This window comes from Alternaria arborescens (genome assembly GCF_004154835.1).
Source record: "Alternaria arborescens strain FERA 675 chromosome Unknown contig_8, whole genome shotgun sequence".
Lineage (NCBI taxonomy): Eukaryota > Fungi > Ascomycota > Dothideomycetes > Pleosporales > Pleosporaceae > Alternaria > Alternaria arborescens.
In genome coordinates this window covers 1,160,440-1,181,385 of record NW_021167863.1, presented here as the reverse complement: position 1 = coordinate 1,181,385, position 20,946 = coordinate 1,160,440, and the positions used below count along the sequence as shown (strand labels likewise).

At 52.1% G+C, this 20,946-nt stretch overlaps 8 protein-coding genes across 8 annotated transcripts; 3 read left to right on the top strand and 5 right to left on the bottom strand.

The window, feature by feature from the left end:
- Positions 1–2,770: 2,770 nt before the first annotated feature.
- AA0111_g4659 (hypothetical protein) lies at positions 2,771–4,355 on the top strand (the record flags this gene model as incomplete). Its single annotated transcript, XM_028650685.1, has 2 exons — positions 2,771–2,963; positions 3,022–4,355. The coding sequence occupies 2 exons, from the start codon at positions 2,771–2,773 to the stop codon at positions 4,353–4,355; spliced, it is 1,527 nt and encodes a 508-aa protein (XP_028508018.1).
- Positions 4,356–4,790: 435 nt separating this feature from the next.
- Positions 4,791–5,865, top strand: AA0111_g4658 (hypothetical protein; the record flags this gene model as incomplete). Its single annotated transcript, XM_028650684.1, has 2 exons — positions 4,791–5,085; positions 5,141–5,865. The coding sequence occupies 2 exons, from the start codon at positions 4,791–4,793 to the stop codon at positions 5,863–5,865; spliced, it is 1,020 nt and encodes a 339-aa protein (XP_028508019.1).
- A 270-nt stretch (positions 5,866–6,135) lies between these two features.
- Positions 6,136–6,556, bottom strand: AA0111_g4657 (hypothetical protein; the record flags this gene model as incomplete). Its single annotated transcript, XM_028650683.1, has 2 exons — positions 6,136–6,362; positions 6,418–6,556. 2 exons carry the CDS (start codon positions 6,554–6,556, stop codon positions 6,136–6,138), a joined length of 366 nt encoding a protein of 121 aa, XP_028507968.1.
- Positions 6,557–6,970: 414 nt separating this feature from the next.
- AA0111_g4656 (hypothetical protein) lies at positions 6,971–7,324 on the bottom strand (the record flags this gene model as incomplete). The annotated part of the gene is made up of 1 exon (XM_028650682.1): positions 6,971–7,324. One exon carries the CDS (start codon positions 7,322–7,324, stop codon positions 6,971–6,973), a length of 354 nt encoding a protein of 117 aa, XP_028508020.1.
- A 692-nt stretch (positions 7,325–8,016) lies between these two features.
- Positions 8,017–12,058, bottom strand: AA0111_g4655 (Clustered mitochondria; the record flags this gene model as incomplete). The annotated part of the gene is made up of 3 exons (XM_028650681.1): positions 8,017–11,790; positions 11,839–11,894; positions 11,947–12,058. The coding sequence occupies 3 exons, from the start codon at positions 12,056–12,058 to the stop codon at positions 8,017–8,019; spliced, it is 3,942 nt and encodes a 1,313-aa protein (XP_028508021.1).
- Positions 12,059–12,834: 776 nt separating this feature from the next.
- Positions 12,835–14,676, top strand: AA0111_g4654 (hypothetical protein; the record flags this gene model as incomplete). The annotated part of the gene is made up of 2 exons (XM_028650680.1): positions 12,835–14,154; positions 14,206–14,676. The coding sequence occupies 2 exons, from the start codon at positions 12,835–12,837 to the stop codon at positions 14,674–14,676; spliced, it is 1,791 nt and encodes a 596-aa protein (XP_028507969.1).
- A 3,890-nt stretch (positions 14,677–18,566) lies between these two features.
- AA0111_g4653 (hypothetical protein) lies at positions 18,567–19,392 on the bottom strand (the record flags this gene model as incomplete). The annotated part of the gene is made up of 3 exons (XM_028650679.1): positions 18,567–18,762; positions 18,873–19,000; positions 19,168–19,392. The coding sequence occupies 3 exons, from the start codon at positions 19,390–19,392 to the stop codon at positions 18,567–18,569; spliced, it is 549 nt and encodes a 182-aa protein (XP_028507965.1).
- A 1,141-nt stretch (positions 19,393–20,533) lies between these two features.
- Positions 20,534–20,733, bottom strand: AA0111_g4652 (hypothetical protein; the record flags this gene model as incomplete). The annotated part of the gene is made up of 2 exons (XM_028650678.1): positions 20,534–20,646; positions 20,715–20,733. The coding sequence occupies 2 exons, from the start codon at positions 20,731–20,733 to the stop codon at positions 20,534–20,536; spliced, it is 132 nt and encodes a 43-aa protein (XP_028507866.1).
- Positions 20,734–20,946: the final 213 nt, after the last annotated feature.

Below are 20,946 nucleotides of genomic sequence, written 5' to 3'. Positions count from 1 at the left end.
GATGTCTGGCTTTGGCACTCCTAGACTCTCAGGCTTTTTCCATCTTATCGTTGTCAATTCCTGACGCCCTCTAAATTTGAGAAAACACGAAAACGACAGTGCGATCACATGATGTCTTTGGTCGGAATCGTGAAGGTCTAAAACACTGGGAGATATGAATATGTCGCTGGTTTATCTGTCTTCATTACGACGTTCTTCTAAGATATGTTTGTATTATGAGTTACCAAAAACTTTAGTTTTGCATACCATGGATGTGGCTGGACTGAGGCCTGGAAAGATGTGATGAGTAAGATCATGCTGCCAAGATCTTCGGCTTTTTGGTTCTCATATTCCGGGCCTACATCTCTGGATATTCGATTCAGAGAGTGAATAGTGTGGTCGCGGTCAGTAGTCGCAGATTGCTATAAAAGGCCGTCCGCTCTCCACCAAGCGATGCTCTTGTCACAAACATCCTTCAATATGTTCTTCGAAACGTCGCCTGGCAAAATTCATGTTCTGAGTCTGCCCCCTGTTCCCGAAAAGCGACCCTGATGAATCTTATGCTTCAAAACATAGAGAGTACCACTTCATGAGCCTCTCGAGAGGTCCGATTGATCATTACGCCACTATGCTATGCAAACTCGCTGCCACCTCGTCAATCACGTTCGAGCGTATAAACATGGAATTAAACTGTCCGCTCTCAGTCAAGGAGAATATATAAAATCATATCTACTCTTTGGGAGCTTCATTTCTTCCCATTCTTCGTTCGCGTCCGTCTAAAAGAAAACATGGATAATCCATGGTGTGCGCCTTTCGTTTCCCAGCGATCCAAACATCTGCCACGAAGTTATATATGTTGGGGTGGACAACACAAAGAACGATATCACACAACGTTATGGCCTCACATGTCCGAAAGTACAAATCGGCCTTGCTATATTCTTCGCCTTTTCCTGTCGTGTCCTTTCGAAAGACCTGGGCGGTTATTTTATGGCATGCGTCCATCGAATTCAGAGGTTAAAATCTCCCGTATATTAACGGCACGCTCATGTCCGAGCAAGCAAAGCAAGCTCGAAATCTCATCATGAGCTGCCGTCATTGACTCTAAGAGCCGAAGTCGCCATGCTCTTTCTCTCCTCCAGTTAGCGCACACTCATGCGAGAAGTCTGCATACCAAACGCCACTCGTATCCCAAAAAGCTTTGTTCTTGACGATAGAAGACCGGAAAGCACTTTTAAAGTTCCAGTTTACTGCCCGAATTATTGATATGTTGCTATACCCAAAAGGAACTGTCCGCATCTTCATGCTTTGTCTCTGCCTTAGTCGGCGCGCCTCCATGCGACAAGTCCTTACGCGCGTAACATCCTACTCCATCATGGGCTTCGTCCCAAGGTCTCTAACGATAATCAGCTAGACGTAGAATGAAGTCAAGAGTTTCTATGTGTTGTTATCTCCGAAACCAGCATCCAGATCTCCATGCTCCTTGCTCTTTCTCAGCTAGCACGCCCTCACGCGACAAGTCCAAACTCCAATTACACTAATTTCATGGAAAGAAGCTTGTCCCCGGCTCCAAAACCACAGAAACCAAAAGATATCAGTAATCAATCCATCACGCCACCATCTTCCACCTTGCTTGCAACGACCCCCAAAACCGACCCACATGAAGCTCCGATCCGAAGTTGTACCGCGGAGGCAATCGCCTTGGCTGTCCGCCGACGATTCACGTACATCGGTGGTATCTCCAGATGCAGCCACTCCAGCTTTGTGGACGGGTACCGGCTAGACCAGGGCGGTGAACGTGCGGCTCATGTGAGCGGAGAAAAAGCGCACATTGGAGGATTGACGTCTCCGCTATGGGGAATGGAGGAGGGATGGTCCGGGGCACGATACTCGGGTAGCGAATGAGCCTTCTTTGTTTACGCTCCAGCGACTTTGGTGCGACGTAGATGGCTGTTTCCCCGAGGACTGTACTCGATATCTGCATGCGACAGCGATGTCAGACTTGCGGCTCAAAATCCGCTGTTCAGAACCCGTCGCCGTCCCGTTTGTTGGGGGGCGGCACTGGTAGTTCGCTTCGGGATGCATTAACGCGCAAGCGCGGTCATCGGATATGGATACTGGCTCGCGACGGTCGGCTCGGTGTCTGATGCCAAGGTGCAGAAGCCGGCCTCGATTACCGGGCAGCCATCCCCAGGCGTTAACAGGAACCAAGCCCACGGAAACAAGCCCATCCCGCGCAACACATGTCAAGTGTTTTCTTGGGCAACATCTTGGACATGTCAAGTGTCGCCAAAACCCCGGGCCAAGATGCTGGGCCAGCTGGGAAACGAGTCAACGGATATGAACTATCAGGAAGAAGATTTAGTCGTCCAATGGCGCACTACGACTAATGCGGGGAAGAGCACATATGCTGGCAAGGACGCCAGACGCCAGACGCCAAACGCCAACAATCGCCGCTTTCTTCCCACACATGACCTGAATCGTGCGCTTGACACACCCCATACCAACACTCTGGTTTTACTAGAAAAATTTGATAGAATGACTGGGGCGCGTATATGCACGTTCTCGTTGGGGTATGCGCGCACACCATGTAACGGTGTTTGGTTCGATGCAGGCCAAGATAGTGGGGTAGGGTGGTAAATAATCTGGAGGGCCCCGTAATGGGAAGTGGGTAGTGGGAGTCGGTATCTCCGACTTTTTGGTATATTAAGAGGGGACCCCAGAGTGGTATGGAACGTCTATCGAGGTTTCTCGCATCTCGTCCATTGCAGAACAAGAGAAGAGGATCGCGAAGATGGCGTCGACGCAATATCCCGCAGACGACAAGATCTCCGCTCAAGATGCGCCTCAGGTGTCGGAGCACCACACCAAGCCTGGTGGTCTCGCTGCCAACATGAGTCCCGAGAGGAGACAGGAAGTTGAGAAGAAGTTGAAGCGGAAGCTGGATGCACGGTGTTCGCTTTTCGTCTTGATCTACATCATGAACTGTAAGTTGACCGCGTCGGATACGAAAGACGCTTTTCGCTAACCTTTCTTCTCAACCAGACCTCGACCGAAACAACATTGCCGCAGCGCGTCTCGGTGGTCTTGAGGAAGATCTTGGTCTCACTCCAACACAGTACTCGACATGTCTGAGTATTCTCTACGTTGGATACATTTTGATGCAAGTGCCATCGAACATGATTATCAACAAAATACCAAGACCGTCCCTCTACATCGCCGTCGTTATGTTGGTCTGGGGCATGATCTCTACCCTCTCGGGTAATGTCAACAACTTCGCCGGCATGGTAGCCATCCGTTTCTTCATCGGTTTCGTCGAAGCTGCCTTCCTGCCCGGAGCGCTCCTCATTCTCTCAAAATGGTACACGCGCCGCGAACTCACACTCCGCAACGCCATTCTCTTCTGCGGAAACCTGATTTCCAACGCCTTCTCTTCCTTGGTCGGAGCCGCTGTACTAGGAAACATGGAAGGCGTTCTTGGACACCGAGCCTGGAGGTGGCTGTACTGGATTGAGGGTGCGGCGACGATGGCGATTGCTATCAGCGCGATATGGATCTTGCCGGATCTCCCGCACAACTCCAAGGGTTTCACCGAGGAAGAACGCGCCGTTGCTGTTCTGCGCATGACAGAGGATGTAGGCGAAGCAGATGAAGATTCCGCCGAGCAATCTGCTTTTGCTGGTCTCTACATGGCTGTCAAGGATGTCAAGATCTATGTCATGATGTTGACGTTTACCGCATACGTCGTTGGACTGTCATTCAACGCCTTCTTCCCAACACTCACGAGGACCCTCGGCTTCGGATACATCACCACACTGCTCATGTCTGCACCTCCGTGGGCGTTCGCTTGCATAGTATCTCTCATCAACGCGTGGCACGCTGATCGCCAGCAAGAACGTTTCTGGCATATCGTTGGTCCGATTATGTTCGGAATCGTTGGATTTGTCATCTCCATGGCTACATCGAACACTGCTGGCCGCTACGTTGCTTTGTTCCTCCAGGCGTCATCCTACGCCGGATTCATCGTCTTCTACTCGTGGATCTCTTCATCGTTCCCGCGCCCACCAGCCAAGCGTGCCGTCGCCATCGCCATGATCAACGCGTTCTCGCAGCTGGGAAATATCGCTGGATCGTATGTGTGGAACATGTCGGACAATGGTTACAGGAACAGCTACGGAGTTGTTACGGCCATGTTCGGTGTTACGATTGCTGGTTGTTTCATCTTCAAGATTATCCTGGTCAGACTGAACAAGCGGTTGGACGATGGAATTGACGCCTGGGTTGTGCATGACGATGTTGCCGAACAGACTGCTGCTGTCGAGGGCGTTGATGTCGAGGAGGGCAAGAAGAAGATGGGAGACTTTAGGTATCTTGTCTAGAGCATGGATAATGTTGTAGCACATGGGCTGGACGACTGTAAATATGATTGCTTAATGGACTGATATGATCCTTTTCACAACCAAGATGCCGTGCCCTGGAGATTGTTCGTGCCCTGTGCCAAGTTCGGAGGAATGTACATCTTCCAAGCTAATTCACGCGCCCTGGAATCCTTAGAAAGTGTGTATCTATCTAGTGAGATAAGTCTTGGCCATGTTTTCGAGTGCGCACGGGCGCTGTTCGCTGTTTTCGCAAGCTGCGTCATTCCAAAACAAAGTTGTCGACTAGCTCCCACTCACGCTTCCTGCCACCACCCATCCATTCATTCTCCCCACCGAGGCGCGATCGATCTCAGCCTTGCGCGCACATCAACTCGTACTTTTCTTTTCTTCCCACCCACATTGACAACGCGACAGCAACGCGACACGACGCGACAAATGGCACCCACGGCAGTCATCGAGCGCCAAGCGCCAGATGTCGTCCCCAATGCGACGGCACGCGCGCCCGTACGATCGCGTCTCCCCACGGCGCTGCGCGTGCCCATCCTCATCAGCCTGAACATGGGCATCAACATGCTGCTCTGGGAGTTTACCGCCAACTTCCTCAAGCCCGAGCTGGGCGTCGTCAGCAAAGTGCCCAACGAGGACGATGTCACGTCTTTCTACTCGCCCGTCGCGCGCATTGCCATGCGCTTCCTGACGGTTTGGATGACGTGGTACTTCAACTACGACTGTAAGCCATACCATGTTTGTTATAAGGACAGAGTACGGCGTCTAATAGTATCCAGTCTACGATGTCTCGGCCCTCACCGTCCTTACCTACGCGCCCTTTACTTACCTCCTTACCACCTTCTACGACATCTCGGCCTTGACCGCCGCGGCCAACATCTCCATTGAGGTCCTCTCCTTCGCCGTACCCACGTACCTCCTCCGCCCACGCTCCATCGTTCACAGGAGCAACGAGCCCCTACGCAACCGCTTCCTCCTCAACAGCGTGCAAGTCCAAGTCTCTTCCTCGATGCTCGCAGCAGGCGTCTACGTTACCATTCTCTGGGCTGGCCTGAAGAGCGGTCTCCTGAACACTTTCCTCGTCCAGTACTTCGACATCCCCACCCTGGAAGCCGCACATCTCGAGACCCCCGTGTCCATCCTCATCAAGACTGTCGTTGTCGGCATTGCCGCCAAGGCCTTCTTGCTCAACCCTTCATTCGCAGCCCAGCGCTCCGGTACCCAGACACCGGCTGACGAGTTCGATCCCGCAACCGCGACCCTGCCCAAGACGCTTGAACACAACTTCTTCAACTTCAGCAAGAGGACTAGGACACTGATTCAGCAGACGCTTATTCTGAACGCATTCTTGTTCGCAGGTACTGTCCAACGGTGTATGACGCTCATTGGTACCGACGTTGTTGGTGCGGTAGGATATGCGGGTGTGTGGGTTGCGGCGAATACAGTGGTTGCGTTGTGGTATGGATGGGTTGGAGATACCAGTGCCGACTACGAGCCGTTGTAAGGGCTGCACAGACAGATAGAGCCAAGGTGTGGCATCGAGGTAGCCATAGCGTGTGTTAGTGTGGAAAGCATTAATTGCGTGGCACGTTTGTCTTCAATGTCACAGCATGTAGGACGTGGGAAGGAGAAACCGAGAGGTTGTTTGGTTTCCTTTGGACAGAAGACATGTGGGTGTGTCGAGTGGAGACGCAATGTCCGGTAGCTTATTTTGATACCAATTATTTCACTTTTTTTTCGTTCTCATTGTCCTTGTTTCCCATCCCCCTTCTTCCTATTCCACATAAAACACCTCTTCGGTCTGTCCCCACCATCCCGGTCCCTTTGCGCTCCCCTGCGCCCCCTCAACTGGTGATTCTTGCATTCCATCCGTCATGGCCCACCACTCTTGCACCTTTTTGTTGGCGGCCATGCGTGCCATATCCTCGTCAAACGCGTTTCCGACGTATTTGAACGAGGCGAAGAGAGTGGGTCGAGGCGAGAGAGAGAGGAATATAGAGTCTAAGAAATGTTAATCCTGTATAAGAGGTGGGCAAACAAAAGACAGGCGACATACAATCCCTAACATTGCTGTCTTTGATTTGTTCTAGTACTTCTGGCCACACAGCCGCATGACATTTCTTGTACTCGTCGATACACTCTGGTCGGAGATATAGCCATTGTCCGATCCGCCGGGGTCCTTGGTTTGATGCCATCTCGTTTCAATTTTCTCTTCAAGGTAATCAGCTCTGGGCTGGGAAGGGGGCCGTATGCGAGTGAGTGAGCCGTTTGGGTTGAATGGAGCTCCTGTGTGTATTGCTGTTGTCAATGGAAGAATCCTGTGTACGGCGTTTGGCGGGGGAGCTTTGTATAGCTTCGGAGGGGTTGTGCATTTGGAGCTTGGTTCGGATAGCGATGTGCCGAGAAGGAACCTTGTAAAGCTCGAGTGGAGCTTCTACGGTGTGGTGATGGACCGAGGGATAGGTACGTACAAACCACCTCTTCACATCGAGTCCACCATACCATACTGAACACCAGATACAAAGAGGAGACAATCTTACATCAATTGGTATTAAGTGTTGAGTACGTCTTCCATCTATTGTTCACGTTCCATCCGCCTCTCCTACCCCTCATCTCTTAAACAGCTTGCGCACAGCACCTTTCACACCTGTCGATGCCTCTCCATCTCCAGTGGAGCCCTCTTCCTTGGATTCATATGTCGGTGGCGCCTCATACACCGTGGTGCTAGTCCGTCCACCAACATTCTTACCACCCTGATATTCTTTCCCTGTCTCTTCGACTTTGCTCACCTCTTTCTTCTTGGTGGCCACGCCATCGTGATCTATCGATGCCATCTCCCTCTCCCAAGAACCCTTCTCAATCTTGCCCTCTGCTTCCAATTTTCTTATTGCGTTTCGACGGAGCTGTTCCTGGTTGGCGAGGCCACCGGAGAGTGCTTGCACTCCGCCCAAATATTGAGACATTTTTGCGTTTGCTGTTGTCGTTCGTGGTAGGGTCGTTTGGTGACAGTTGATTCAAAGTTTATGTTGTTCTGGCGGAGAAAGTTGCTGTAGCTACAAGCTTCGAAGGCGTTGTTATTTAGAGCTTGGTTCGGATGGAAATGCCGAGATCTTCAATCTACACTGAGGCGGTGCAGCCTCGAGTGGAGCTTCTCCATGAGGTGTTGGTAGCCTTAAGGTCGCCACGTCATGGTTGTGCAGGTGGCCTAAAGACCTCAATCATCTGCAAAACATACATTCGTACCACGACGACACCGTCTGTGAAGAGGAGATATTCTTGCATTGGTATTGAGTACAAACATCTAGTCATTCGTCGTCCATATCCCCCCATCATCCTTATTTACCAGTCCATATACACCCGACGTAACTTTTGTCCTTACCCAGCCGCCCTAGTCTAACTTATAGTATAGCAGGGAAGAACTTTTTTTGCCACCGGTATGCCTGAAGACATTCCATCTCGTCACCATCCATCCCGAAAACTCCAAAGATGCAAGCCATGCCCAAAACCCAAAGAGGAAAGGCATATCAGGTTCGTGAGAGCTGCCGAAGCATGTTGCGCGAACAGCTCCAGTATGATACACATCGTTCGCGCAGACTACAGTATAACTTTACGCGTAGCGACTCGTTCGTAACACGAGTCAGAAACGATACACAATCTACCTCTTCCTAGGGTTCGTCTGCTTCTTCTTGCTCGGCGCCTTCTGCGCGTCTCCCTCAATGTACTTGAGAAGATCCTCAATCTTGCGCTGGTCAACCCTTCCACTTCCAGTGCGCTGACCTCCGGCAGCGGCAGCGGCGTCACTAGCAGAAGGCGTCGCAGCAGCCGGTCGAAGTGGGTTACGGCCGGGAAGCTGCATGCGGCGGATGCGGGTCTTGGCGAGATCGTTGAGCTGCTTGGCCTGAGAGACTGCGCTGTGAGTAAGCTGTTCAAGCCAGCTCTCAGCCTCTTTGGTGTTGCGATCCTCAGCACCGAGAACCTCCTTGAAAATGTTGTAGGACTCGCGCATACGGTTGACACCGCCGCGCATGTCCTTGTCAAGCGCCAAAGCTTGGGCGGTCTGGAATAGCAGGGTAGCTGTGTTGATCGAGTTCTTGCCGCAGACGTCTTCACAGACGGCGAGCGATGCTTCGAACCAGAGACGGGACTCGTGGTACATCTTTGCGGCCTGCAGCATGACAGCAGCGTTGTTGAGAGTGGTGATAGAGTCAGGGTGGTCAGGTCCATAGATGATCTTCCAAAGCTCAAGAGCGTGACGCACGTAGATCAGAGCAGCTGTCGTGTTACCCGAACCATGCTCGAACAGACCAACATTGAGGTAGGCAAGCACAGTGTCAGCGTGGTCAACACCAAGAGTGCGCTCAGACACGATGATAGCCTTGTGTGCAAGCTCAAGAGCCGAGACCTTATCGTCGAGGCTGTAGAGCAAGTTAGACAGGGTGTGGTAGGCCTTGGCTACCTCAGGGTGCAGAACACCGTAGATCTGCTCGTGGAGCTGGAGAGATTCCAGAAGCAGTTCTTGTCCTAGCTCCTTCTGGTCTTGAGCAATCGACATGCGACCAGCCTCCAGTGCCTCCTCAGCTAGCAAGCTCTTAGGTGAAGCTTCCTTGATGACAGGTACGATGTTCAGAATATCGTCCGCATGGAAGGTTTGTGGAGCAAGGGCGACAGTGGGGCTAACTGTGCGCACTGGCGGAGTGGATGTAGACTTGTTCTTCTTCTTCTTGCTGGATGTGGAGTGGCCGTTTGTTTGCGGCGCAGCGGGCTTCTCAGCCGGAGCGCTTGCCTCAAACGCCGCCTTGGTGAAGGCGTATGGCTTGGACTCCAGTTGAAGACCCAGCTTGAGTGAAACCTCACGGAGCATCTGAAGCTCCTTGCCTGACTCGATCCACGAATCTCCCAGGTTGTAGCGGTATCGCAGAGCAATCTGGGCGAGGACCTCCTTCTTCAGAGTCTCGGGTGTGAGCTTCTCGAAGCTGAAGTCGTCCTCGGGGTACATTTTCTTAAGATCGTTGTCACACTCAGCTACAGGCTTCGCGCTAACGTCAGCGCCGAGCAAGCAGTTGAGCAGGTGAGCAGCGGTCGGTGCTGCGAAAGGCGCAGACACGTTGCGCAGCTTGGAGTTGGCAAAGTGCTTGAAACCACGTGCAATCATCTCCTGGACAATAAGACGCTTCAGAGCCTGGAGTCTCGGGTCTTCCTGGTCAGCCAGTTCGGCGAGCTTTCCGAGGTAGCGGATGTTCACACCCCGCTTGTGCAGGAGGTTGCTCAAAGACTGGCCGTCCATTGGGAAGCCGACTTCGCCATCCTTGAGTTCCTGGATCATACGGGGAATGACCTCTGATGTGAGGTGCTCGCAAGCAGCACGGACCTCGGCCTCGTCCTTCTCCCACTCCTTCTTGTCCTCCTCGGATTGCGGGTTCTGGCCAGAGAAGACGTCAGGGTTAAGCGCAAACGAGAAACCAGAGATGTCGACACGCTCCTGCTCTGGGTCTTCAGCATCAGGCTTCTTCTCAGAATCCTTCTTTGCAACCTTGGCAGCCTTCTCCGCAGCCTTCTTCTCTGCCTTTGTGAGCTTCTTGGCCTTGGGGGCCTTCTCCTCCTTCTCCTCTTCCTCATCAGAGTCTTCCTCTTCCGAGGATGATTCCTCTTCCTCAGACTCCTCTTCCGAAGATTCCTCCTCTGACGAACTCTCTTCGGCCTTGGTCTCCTTTGCAGGAGCTTCGTCCTTCTTTGTCGTCTTCTTGGCCATCTCGTTCTTGACGTACTCGCGAAGCTTGAGCCTGCCGTATGATTCTACAAGCTCAGGACGGAGCGTTGTCATACGGTGGGGATAGTCCTTGTCTGATGGCTTCGATTCACCCTCCTTGCTGGGTTCAGTCCAGTGCGCCTCTATCCAGGCGACATCGAGAGGTGTGAGGCGGTAGAGGTCCAAAGCGTAGCGCCTGCCGTCCGTACCAATCAGACCCTTAGTCTCAACACTTCCCTCAAGCTCGTGACGGACATTGTCCTTGTCCCAGACGGGATGCTTCTTGACGCGCAGCGCCTTGGAGAGCTGTTCGAACAGCGGGACAAACGACTTGTCGTCGGCGACAATCTCCTTGCCCTCAACCGCACCGTAGTCGATTTGGTGCTCACCGGGGTCGCGCTGCTTGAAGATTCCGGGAACTATGCTCTGACCGACAATACGCTTTCCTTGGTAGTCTACGACAACGGTTCCAGAGGTGAAGAGGTTCTGGATGTCAAGGTTGTTTACAGCGCGGACACCGAAAACGTCCTTGCCGACAGCTACACGTGCAGCCTCGTCACCACCCTCGGCACCGAATGTGCCAACGCCGTCAGCACCAAACGAGTAGAAGATGTTATTGTACACGAAGATCTGCGCATCCTTGGCCTCGGTAGGGTTGAGGGGCGCAATCTCGCCACGTGCTACCAACATGGCACCACGGGTTGCAGCATCGTTGTAGTCGGCGAAAAGCTTCGAAGTAAGGCGCTCGCGGAAGACGCGGTCGTGGACAGCCTCCTTTGGCATCTCCCTGGTCGACTGGAACTCTTCATTCCAGTCACGGAGTGTCTCGGTGTTCTCAACACCTGAGATCAGGTAGCTCTCCTGTGTCCGCGCCAAATCTGGCTGATGTGGGGTGAGGGACGAGGTGGGCGCGGGTACCAGCCAGGGGTTAGCGGGGATGGCGTTGGAGAGCTGGAAGATGGTAAGCAACTCCTTCTTCGCATTGTGCTCGAGTAATTCCTGGAATGAAGAGCGGAAAGACGGCGACAGCTCCTCAAGTAGAGTGAGAAGCGAGTGTGCCTGCTTGTCCTTTGGTGGCTGTCGTGGGAACGGATCGAAACTGGCATTCGACGACTTGTTGACGTAGAAACCAGAGACGTGAGCTGTGATGTGGTGTTGCTCGTTCTCGTTGGTGGTGACTACCAGGTACAGCAGGTGGCCCTTGGACCGGAGGTGGTATGGCGGGGGGGTCCAAGGCGATACGGCGATGGGTTTGATCGTCTTGGGGGCGGCCTCTTCAGTGGGGGGCAGCAGGTTCTTGATAGCGCCTGATGCCTTGAAGTCGTAGTCGGCCAATGGAGACTGCTCCGGGCCATCGGCCTTTGGCTTCGAGGCCTGCTCGTGTCCCACAGTGTCGTGCAATGACAGTCCGGCCATGATACCGTGCAGCGCATCGGTGCGGTCACCAGCAGCGCCGATGAGCTCCCGCACGCGGACAACGTGTAACCGCGCCTCCTTCTCCGTGTACGGATCCTCGACCAGAGTGAGCACCGAGTCGGCCTTTAGTCCCTTGACTTCAGAGAGTTCGACGTAATCGTTGATTCGCTCGCCATCATGCTCTAGGTGAAAGCATGAGTACTGGAAGGTATGCGGCGTCTCGATGATGTTCTGACGGAGGTCTTGCACCTGCTCGGCCGTCGAGATCTGGCGGAAATGAGTTTTCGTTGACTATGTTTTCTTTTACGTACACACCGTTATTGGCATCTCGAATGGCTCATGTGGGAGCTTGATGGTGACCTGGAAGATGTCTAGACGTGATCAGTCTGTCGACTCTCATACTTGCGTCGTTGATTGACATACTGTCTGGCATTTGGCCAGCGCCATCTTCCTCTGTGCCCTCAGTTGGTCCATCTGTAGTTACGTCCTTGCTGGGAGTCTTCTCGACCTCTGTGATATCAATCGTGTTAGCCATTCTGTTTCCAAAAGCTGTACGGGTTTCTATTGCGCCCCGGGAAAATTTCCATCAAGGCTGGTGTCGTGTGCGGGCGCGGGAAGCTCACCAGACTTGGAAGCGTCATTGGTACTAGCGGCCATGATGGCGGGCGTGAGATATATCGAGAAATCCTACAACCCCAGGAAAGAACGACTACGGAAAGAGGGAATCGGTCTAGTGAAAGAAGATAATGTACAAGATAGGCGCATTAATGTACAATGACATGCGTGGAGTGTATGGGAGAGAGGGGACTACGCCGGTCACATCTCCAGAATATTTTTCTTGAGGGCGCCGGGATGGTCCGCTAAGCTCGCTCTCCACTTCCGAGGCCACACATGTCGTCGGAAAGACGGCCCCCATGTTACCGGGGGGTGGGAAAGTGGTAATTCTGAGATTACCATGACCTACACGCTCACTCGTCACCTCTAGAATCCGTCGCCCATGTCATCGCCAGGTAGTTATCGATATGGATGTGTACAACTCCACCATGCTGTCGCGCTCCTGCCCGCACTTGGCACTCGCACTTGGCCCCTGCGCCAAATTATCGCAACACCGGCGTAACAAGACCGCGGTGCCTCCATTGGCGTCTCTGTCCTCCAATCTCATCCCGTCCATCTCAATTGTCTCTTCTTTCACGCGTCTCTGTCTCTCGTTTATTTCTCCTTCATTTCCTACTCCGTTGAACCCCTGACAGGCGCCTGCGTTTGACACGTGTAAAAGCACGCGACATCCGACGTAACGCGCCAACGTCAATAATGTTAATGCTACGACACATTGCGCGCTCTCATGCCGCCTTGACAAGACAGCCGCTCGCATACCGGTCCCAGCAGGCTGGCCCGGTACTGCGAGGAACAAGGTTGTTCCACCCATCGTTGGCGCGCGCTTTGAGTGGCCAATCCGGTCCTCCAACTCCTGGCAACGACACGCCAAACCCAATTGACGATGCCGTTGAGCAGGCTGAAGCAGAAGAAGAGGCCGAAGAGGAGAAGCGTGAGGCGAAAAAGGCAGCATGGAAGAGCACGGCTTGGAAAATGTTCGAGGCTGCTGCCACCACTGGAGCCAGTATTTTCATCCTAGGATGTGTCGGCATCGGCTATACTAAGTACTACAAATGGAATGTTCTCGAAAAGATGGAGAACGCTTTTCGGGAGGGGGATCCTGTGTTAGAGCTTGCAGCAACTGGGAAAGAGATGCCGAAAACGGGTGAACCTACACGACTACAAGTCACCAAAGACATGGATGGTGATGATAAGGACTATGATCGCTGGATCCCACGTGATGAGCAAGAGAAGATTGACAAAATCGTCTGGGGTGAGACAAAAGGCCGCTACCATCTGCTCCTAGGCGAAAAGGGCACAGGAAAGACGTCTATGCTCATCGACGCCATGGATAAGATTAATGGTGAAGGATGTTCGATGATGGAGGCACATGCAGATTTGGAAGTCTTCCGTGTCCGACTGGGCCGATGTCTCGATTTTGAATACCATGAAGACAACATCGGGTCGCTGTTCTCTATCCGTGGACCTCGCGACGCTGGTGCTATCCTGGATATTGAGCGAGCATTCAACAAACTGGAGAAGGTGGCTTTGAGACGCCGTGCGAGAGTCGGAAGACCGCTGATCCTTATCATCAATTCCGCACATCTCATCCGAGATAATGAAGATGGTAGGGACCTTCTCGAGCTCATTCAACAACGCGCGGAGCAATGGGCAGCCGCCAACCTCGCAACTATCATCATTAACTCGGACAAATACTGGGTGTTTGAAAGACTCAAGCAGTATGCAACACGCATGGAAGTACACCAGATCAAAGACTTGACCAAAGATCGCGCCATGCAAGCTCTAAAGAACTACCGAATGAAGTATTATGGCGAGAAAGTCCACGAGTCTATTCTGGAAGAAGTATACGACAAGGTCGGGGGCCGTCTGACCTTCCTAAACCGCGTAGCGAAGTCAGAAAACATGATCGAGAAATGTGACACCATCTGCGAAATGGAGAAAATCTGGTTCCTGAACAACTGCGCGATTCTAGGCGAGGAGATGGACGACGACGTCATGGACCAGCAGAAGTATGCGGTATGTACACACAAGCTCTCTTGTTCGTTAATGTTGGACTGACCAAAATAGTCCACAGCAATGGTTCTTGCCAACGCTCTTTACAAAAAGTTTAACGAAATGGACGTAAACCATGACCCAGCAGTTGGCCACATCCTCCCTTCTATCCCCCTCCACCGCGCCCGCTTCGTCATGACACGCTCCGACTTTATTCGTCAACACCATGACCTATCTATCTTCTCCATCGACTCACACGCTGTCGTTCGCGCAGACTCTGTGCCTATGCAACGCGCCTTCAACGAAATCTGTGCTGAACCCGGGTTTGAGGACTTCTTGGAAGCGACGTTGGAGCGTATTGGTGCTATTGAGAGCTTGGGCAGGACCAAGGAGCTTACGTTCAAAGATCTTTGGGAGGGGGGTAAGTACAGGATTACTACAAGGGATAGGAAGGGGAATGTGCAAGGGGAGGTTGAGATGGAAACTGTACCGGGGAAGACGGATGATGACGATGACGATGATGGTGATGATAAGAAAGACGACTGAGCGGTTGGGACTGCGTTTTGGACGTTGGTATGAAATGGCTGTTATGGGTCTTGATGTAGTATATGGTGCTGGATGGGTGGCTGGCTTGGATCTGCATGGCGCTGGTGTCCTGTAGAAGGCCGCGATACCCTTGATATTTATTTCCTATTCATTTTCCTTGTCAGTATCGTCTATGTTCATTGGCTTTGGATTTATAGCCAGCTTGGACTGCCGTTAAAATCCACAAGCCTCTTATCACGAAACCTCTTGTTGCAATACTATAATGGTGGATCGAAAGGCTATGGTGTAATGTGCGATTGCTCGAGGTACTTACTAGCGGCAGATTTTCTGTTGCAACATCCCAATCGGGAATCACGTTATGCACTTGCTATCATGTATGTATAGTATCTATCTTGGTGATACTTGCGACAACGACATCGGCGATGATAGGGACACCAGCAACAACTATGATAAGAACATTGGTTAGGCGATAGCGAAAATCATGACGACAACCGCAAGCGACAGTTGTGACGTTGGCCAATGGTGATATTGCCTAACCCATAGCCAATAGGCACACTAGCAATGTTAGCCATAGTAGAGGTATGATTAGGAAAGCATTGAACATCAAGACAGAAATCTCTTCGAATGTTAAAGCTGTGCCCTACATACCTAAACGTGCATTCTCAGCCGATCTCATACCTTAGACTTTCCAACTAAGGCTTCGTTTCCATCCACAGGTGACCGTCTCGTCTCCACTGCGATGGAAATCGGATATGACGTGCGTCTAAGAGCTCAACTACCATGCGTGCAGCATAGCACGTTTTCTCTCAAAACATTCGACAAGTGCATCAAATTGGGGTTCGGGGTAAAAAAACGTCAATGTAAATATATCCCAGGAAGACAAAACGTACCACAACAATAGCGATATTGATATTGATGTAGCTCCGAAAAGTGTCGATCAAATCACATCGATAGGAAACTAAACAATTAACATTAGAAAGACATCGTATTTTATAGGCACAGATAGCGAATACGAGTTGTGTGGAAGATACACCCGCGTCGGTATCATCACACTGAGTTGGTCGAGTGTGTTGGGCCGTCTTGCCTCATCTGATAACAACTGACTTCACGCATACGCGACGAAGGCGTTCTGATACCACAGTCAAATCATTTGGAACCCGAAAACAGAACCAACGGAGTACCCCGAGTGTTAACATCTCCAGGACTAGGCTACTCATCTCCACACATGTCGTTGCCACACACCCTATCCCATAACTGTACCACACCTCCACGTTTTTTCTTCTGCCGGAACGACGGAACAGTGCACACCCACGAGGACGAAACAGCCTCGCTTTCCCATATCCACACCGCCCGCTGTATCCACCTTACCCACACCTCCTTTTGCGACAGAAAAGCAAGGAAAAAGGAAACAGACCCTGTGTGAGTTCAAGCCACAGTGACGCGACGATCAAGCCACGAAGAACGCCCAAATCTCGCATAGATAAGGATTGATACGAAAAGAAAAAACGAAGCAACGGAGAAGACAAAGACCCTGATGTGGATTTATCCAAGCCACATGACGAAAAGTTCGTAAAAATAGATTTGGTGTGGAAGAAAAAAGAAACGAGAACTTCGGATAAATGAGATCTGAAGCGGGAAGAGATGGATGGATCTCATAAGAAGAAGAAGAGGTTTGTTCTAGACTGTAGTGGTCGCCGTCTTCCCAAGTCCTGTGACGTATGGTCTATGTACAGACAGCCATGAAGTTTACAAAAGCACATGCAAGCTGAAGAGGTGCGAATGTTAGTGTGGCAAGACATTGGTAGATGAGAGGGGAGACGTGAAGGATTGCTACCCGTGTGCACCGAGGCACTACAAGAAGGTGCATCGAAACGTCTGGTCCATATGGTGATTTGAAGTAAGAGAGGTGTTGTAAGAGTTTTCCTCAAGATAACAACCCTCCTCTCCACGTAAGCCCAGACCAACGTCGCCAACTCTGATTACACCCGAGAAATGGGCAACGTTCCATGTACAATACTATCAGCTTCTCATCCGACAAACTTTGAATCCAACAGTAAGGATACGAAACCTTACCCTTGGAGCTTATCGACAAGAAAAAAAAAGTCCCCGATGCCGAGAACTTGAAAGGTAACCTCGGGGACCACGAGGTCAGCACCTAAGCCTCGAAGAAGACCAAGCACAGCACAACGGGATGCCAAATCCCTCACACAGCAGCGGATCCGCTCCAATGTCGCGTGGACGGAACCGACTCGCAACTTGAAACTCGCGTCGACATGCCATTACCCTCTCTCCCAGCACCGTCCCAAACAAGCAACTGACATGCACGCATCTGCATGTCATACCCAGGTACAGTAAAGGTCCGCAGCATGACATGTGCCCCACGTCTCCCCCCCCCATGCATCTACGTCTTTGTCTCGCGTCTCCCACGTGCAAGCCCTGCAAAGGTGCGACGACGACAGCTCTGACGATGCACGCCCAACTCCGATGATGCTTGAAGCGTTGCCAAAGCGTTGCATAGCCGACTACCTGAGACGAGACGGAGACGCGAGACGGATATGTCAACGCTTCCCGATCGTCATGCCGGTGATATGCCGATCGAGGACCGGCCGAGGTAATCCATACCATCATACCCATCCATGTCATGTCTCGCCGCAGAAAGCTTGCTGCCGGTCATACTCTGTATGTAAGCTGACCCGTCCCGTCGATGAACTCTTCGTATCAAGGAACGACGTTGCATAGCGCGAACAAGTTTGTACTGTACCTGTGTGAGCTGAAGGCGAGGAAGATGAGTTGGGTGGTATAGCGCGGCGTCGCAGCCCTACGCATAAACACCGAACATGCTTCCAGAAACACGTTCGCACATCAAACAAACCAGTCCCAGTCCGTCTTGAAGCAAAATTTCCGCCCAACCAGGGTCCAGCGACACGAAACGTGCAGTTCCTTGGTTGAGGGATGAAGCTTGCGTATGTGCAATCGATAAAGAGATAAAGATGGACAAACTTTGAGTCTTCGAACTTTACAGGTGGGATAATTGAAACAACGGACCTTCATCGTCGCGAACAAGTCACACTCCCAATCCCATTGCGATCAGCACTGTAACCTTGGAACCCGCGTTTCATCACCCAACGGCCATCCATAAATGACCTAGCGGACCATAACCTAAGGACTTTCCCGATTCAGAAAGCTAGCATGGCACTAGGAGCTTCGCGTGGAAGCTATGCCGCGTCGATAAGTCAGTTGCCGCTTTAATGAAAGTTAGCTGTGCTAGCGTTACGTGTTTCCCGTGTCCGCGAAATGAGGATTCGTTGTGGTCTGTTTGTATAAGTAGGGCTGAAGAAGGGTTCTGCAAGGCCGGTAGAAACATGGGCGTCAGTGCGCGTAGTTGTGCAAGGACATGGATTGCGGCGTCATAGCAAGAAAATTGCGAGTGCAAGAGGATTGTAGGACGGTTGCGCGTTCAATATTATTCCGCATTCCGCCATGGGATTATGCCTGTGTAAATTGTGGGATTTGGGATCGTAATGTGGGCAAGGGAGGGAGGGGAGAACGGGAAGAGAATGCGCAATGTGATGATTTGTTCGGGTTCTGCTTTTGCCGTTGGGCCTTGGGCTCTACTACTGCGCCTCGGTATGGACTGAACGCTATCGAAGGCAATGGAAGCTAGCGTTCAGCCAGCCCAGTCCTAAGTTATGATTCCAAAAAACGCCCTTGGTGATGATTGTTGCGGAATGCGATGACTGTTTAACCATTCAAACCGTACGGCGATCGCTCATGACCCTAGAGATGGAGCCTGGGCCCGCTATCTCCACAAGCTGTTGGTGTGTTAGTGACGGAAGCAGAACGATAGGTAGTAGGTGCTTTGTGCGGCAGAGGGTGGGATGCCACTCGGTTCATGGGCCGTTCCAGATAACGAGGGGTGAGGAAAGAGCGTGGGGTCGTACCTTCTCGTGCCAGCTGAGGAGCACGCTCATTGCTTGGCCGCCGCCTTCGCCGCCGCCACGGGTATGAACTTGAGAGAAACCGGTCGGTTGGGGGGTGATGTCGCGTTTCGTGGTTGCAGGTGTAGCGTGGGCCATGCCTTTGTAGCTGTAAATACATTTGTTAGTCGGAGGTTGTGAATGTGCGACTGTGGACATGTTTGGCGGTGAGCCCAACGGGGGTGGCAGAAGGCCCAAAGGAGAGGCTGCTGGACGTACATGTACTTCATCAGGACGTCCAATGCCTCGGTTCCGCCTGGTGCACCGTATATCCGGCTCAGCATTGGTGACATGTCCGACGCGCGTATGGATTGTAGGATCTCGATGACGGTCGCAAGGTGGGCTTCCTGGAGTAGCGGAGCTTGTCAGCTTGGTTCTGCGCTGTGTAATGTTGCTGACCTGGTCGCCGGTAGCCCAAGTCCAGAGAGGTGGAAGCCATGGCTCCCAGTCCAGCGAGACTTGGGGCGCTCATGTCTCTTGAGCTATTCCAGAGTTATGCTGGGGCGCAACGTACCTTTCCCTTGTCGTCTGCGCCATATGGTGGGTTCTCCAGCGCTCCTAGAAGGGCTCCCTCATTGTCACCACCACGGAGCAGTTGCCGTAATTGCTGGGCATTGTTTTGGACATCGGCCGTCGACACAGGCTGCACGGCGGGCGCGAGGGAGCTTAGGTCGAAGTTGGCGGGGCTGTCGGGATCCAAGGCGTCAATGTTGATTGTCCGCCAGTTGATGTTGGCCATGGTGGTGGTTGTTGAATTTGGCTACGCGGGATGTATTGGCTGCAGAGAGGTACCAGACGTGGTGGTGGTGGAGCTATGGCGAGGTGCAATTCGGCGCGCCTGTATTCGTGGGGTGCAGTGCCAGATCAGGTCTCCACTCTACCGCCAAGCTTCGCAGCTACCCATCGAAGCGCCCGCAGCACGTCTGGCAAAACATCCACCATGTAGCACAGGCAAGGGTCGCCGCTCGATACGGCTTGGAGGCGGATCGATACCATTGCGGCTGCATATCTATATGCCCGTGTCGGAGATCCGCGGCGCCACGTGTGACATGGACGTACCACTGGGGTGGATGAGACGCTTCACAATGCAGAGACCATGTCGTCACGATAGAGAAGATTGATAAGAGTAGATGTTTGATTAGTCTAAACTGTAGCCAGTTGAGTCGCGAGACACAAGTACAAAGGCCCAGGCGCTCAGTCTAATGTCCAAAGCTATGGGGAGAGCGGCCCATGCATACCGTTCATGAGGAGCCGTCTAAAGAAAACAAAATCGTTGAGTCGTGGTCGTCAATATGACCACTCCAACGCGCTATAGTACAATACAACTCGTGCCGTTAATGCCGGTGAGGGCCGGCACGAGAATCTAACCTGTTACGCTGTCCGAATGAAAGAAAGTGAGGGTCCTTTTTGGTATCTATGCCTGGGCCCAACCGAGTCTATAGTGAACGCCGAATGAAGAAGAACTTTTTGCCGTAAGGGAATGTCGCTGAACGTGTGGCGAAGTAGGTGAGCAGGGCTGTGCGAGATTCGCTTGATAACGCCGATGGATGCCCGAAGTCGCAGGGGTATTAGGACGCTGAAGAATCGAAATGGTCGCGGATGATTAAAAGGCGGTAATCCCAAGATGGCTCCGTGGAAGAAGATGCGCCGTAAACCGAGCAAGTTGCGCCTGTAGCGGTTGCGATGAAACATTCATGTGGAGTTGGTCTGATGCGTTGTTAGTGGACGTGTACATGCAGGGTGAGTTGGCTGTGACTTACAAGGTGCGGGATGCAATCCCTCTAGTCCTAACCGAACAACCAGCTTGCCACGAAAAAGCAGGTGCATTGCGTTGAAAAAAGGCAATGGCGAGGCAAGCGCTGGAAAAGTTGGCGCGCAACTTATTTGGGCGGTGGTGGAGGAGGCTTGGGGGTGCCAGTGGTATCGTAGGCACCGCGACCCATGTTGTTGGACTCTGACTCTCTGAAGATCATGTTGTTGATGAGTGTGTGGTCTGGTTATAAGTTAGAATAATGTTACACAAACAAGTCAAATATAGACTGCGCTGAATGTGCAACGTACCGATTGAGCTCTGAAGCATGTAAGACGCCGGCTGAACACCTGGCCTGTGCGAGTTGGATAGAAGACGAGAATGAGTGTCGAAGGTCGGCGAGTGTTTATTGCAAGGCGATACAAAGAGCGGCGAGGCGGTATCGAGCTTTATTAGATAGTGTCGTGTACCCGTGGACTGGCTAGCAGTGACTGGGGAGTGGGGATGAGAGTAGAATGAGTGTGGATAGTTTGAAAGTGAGAG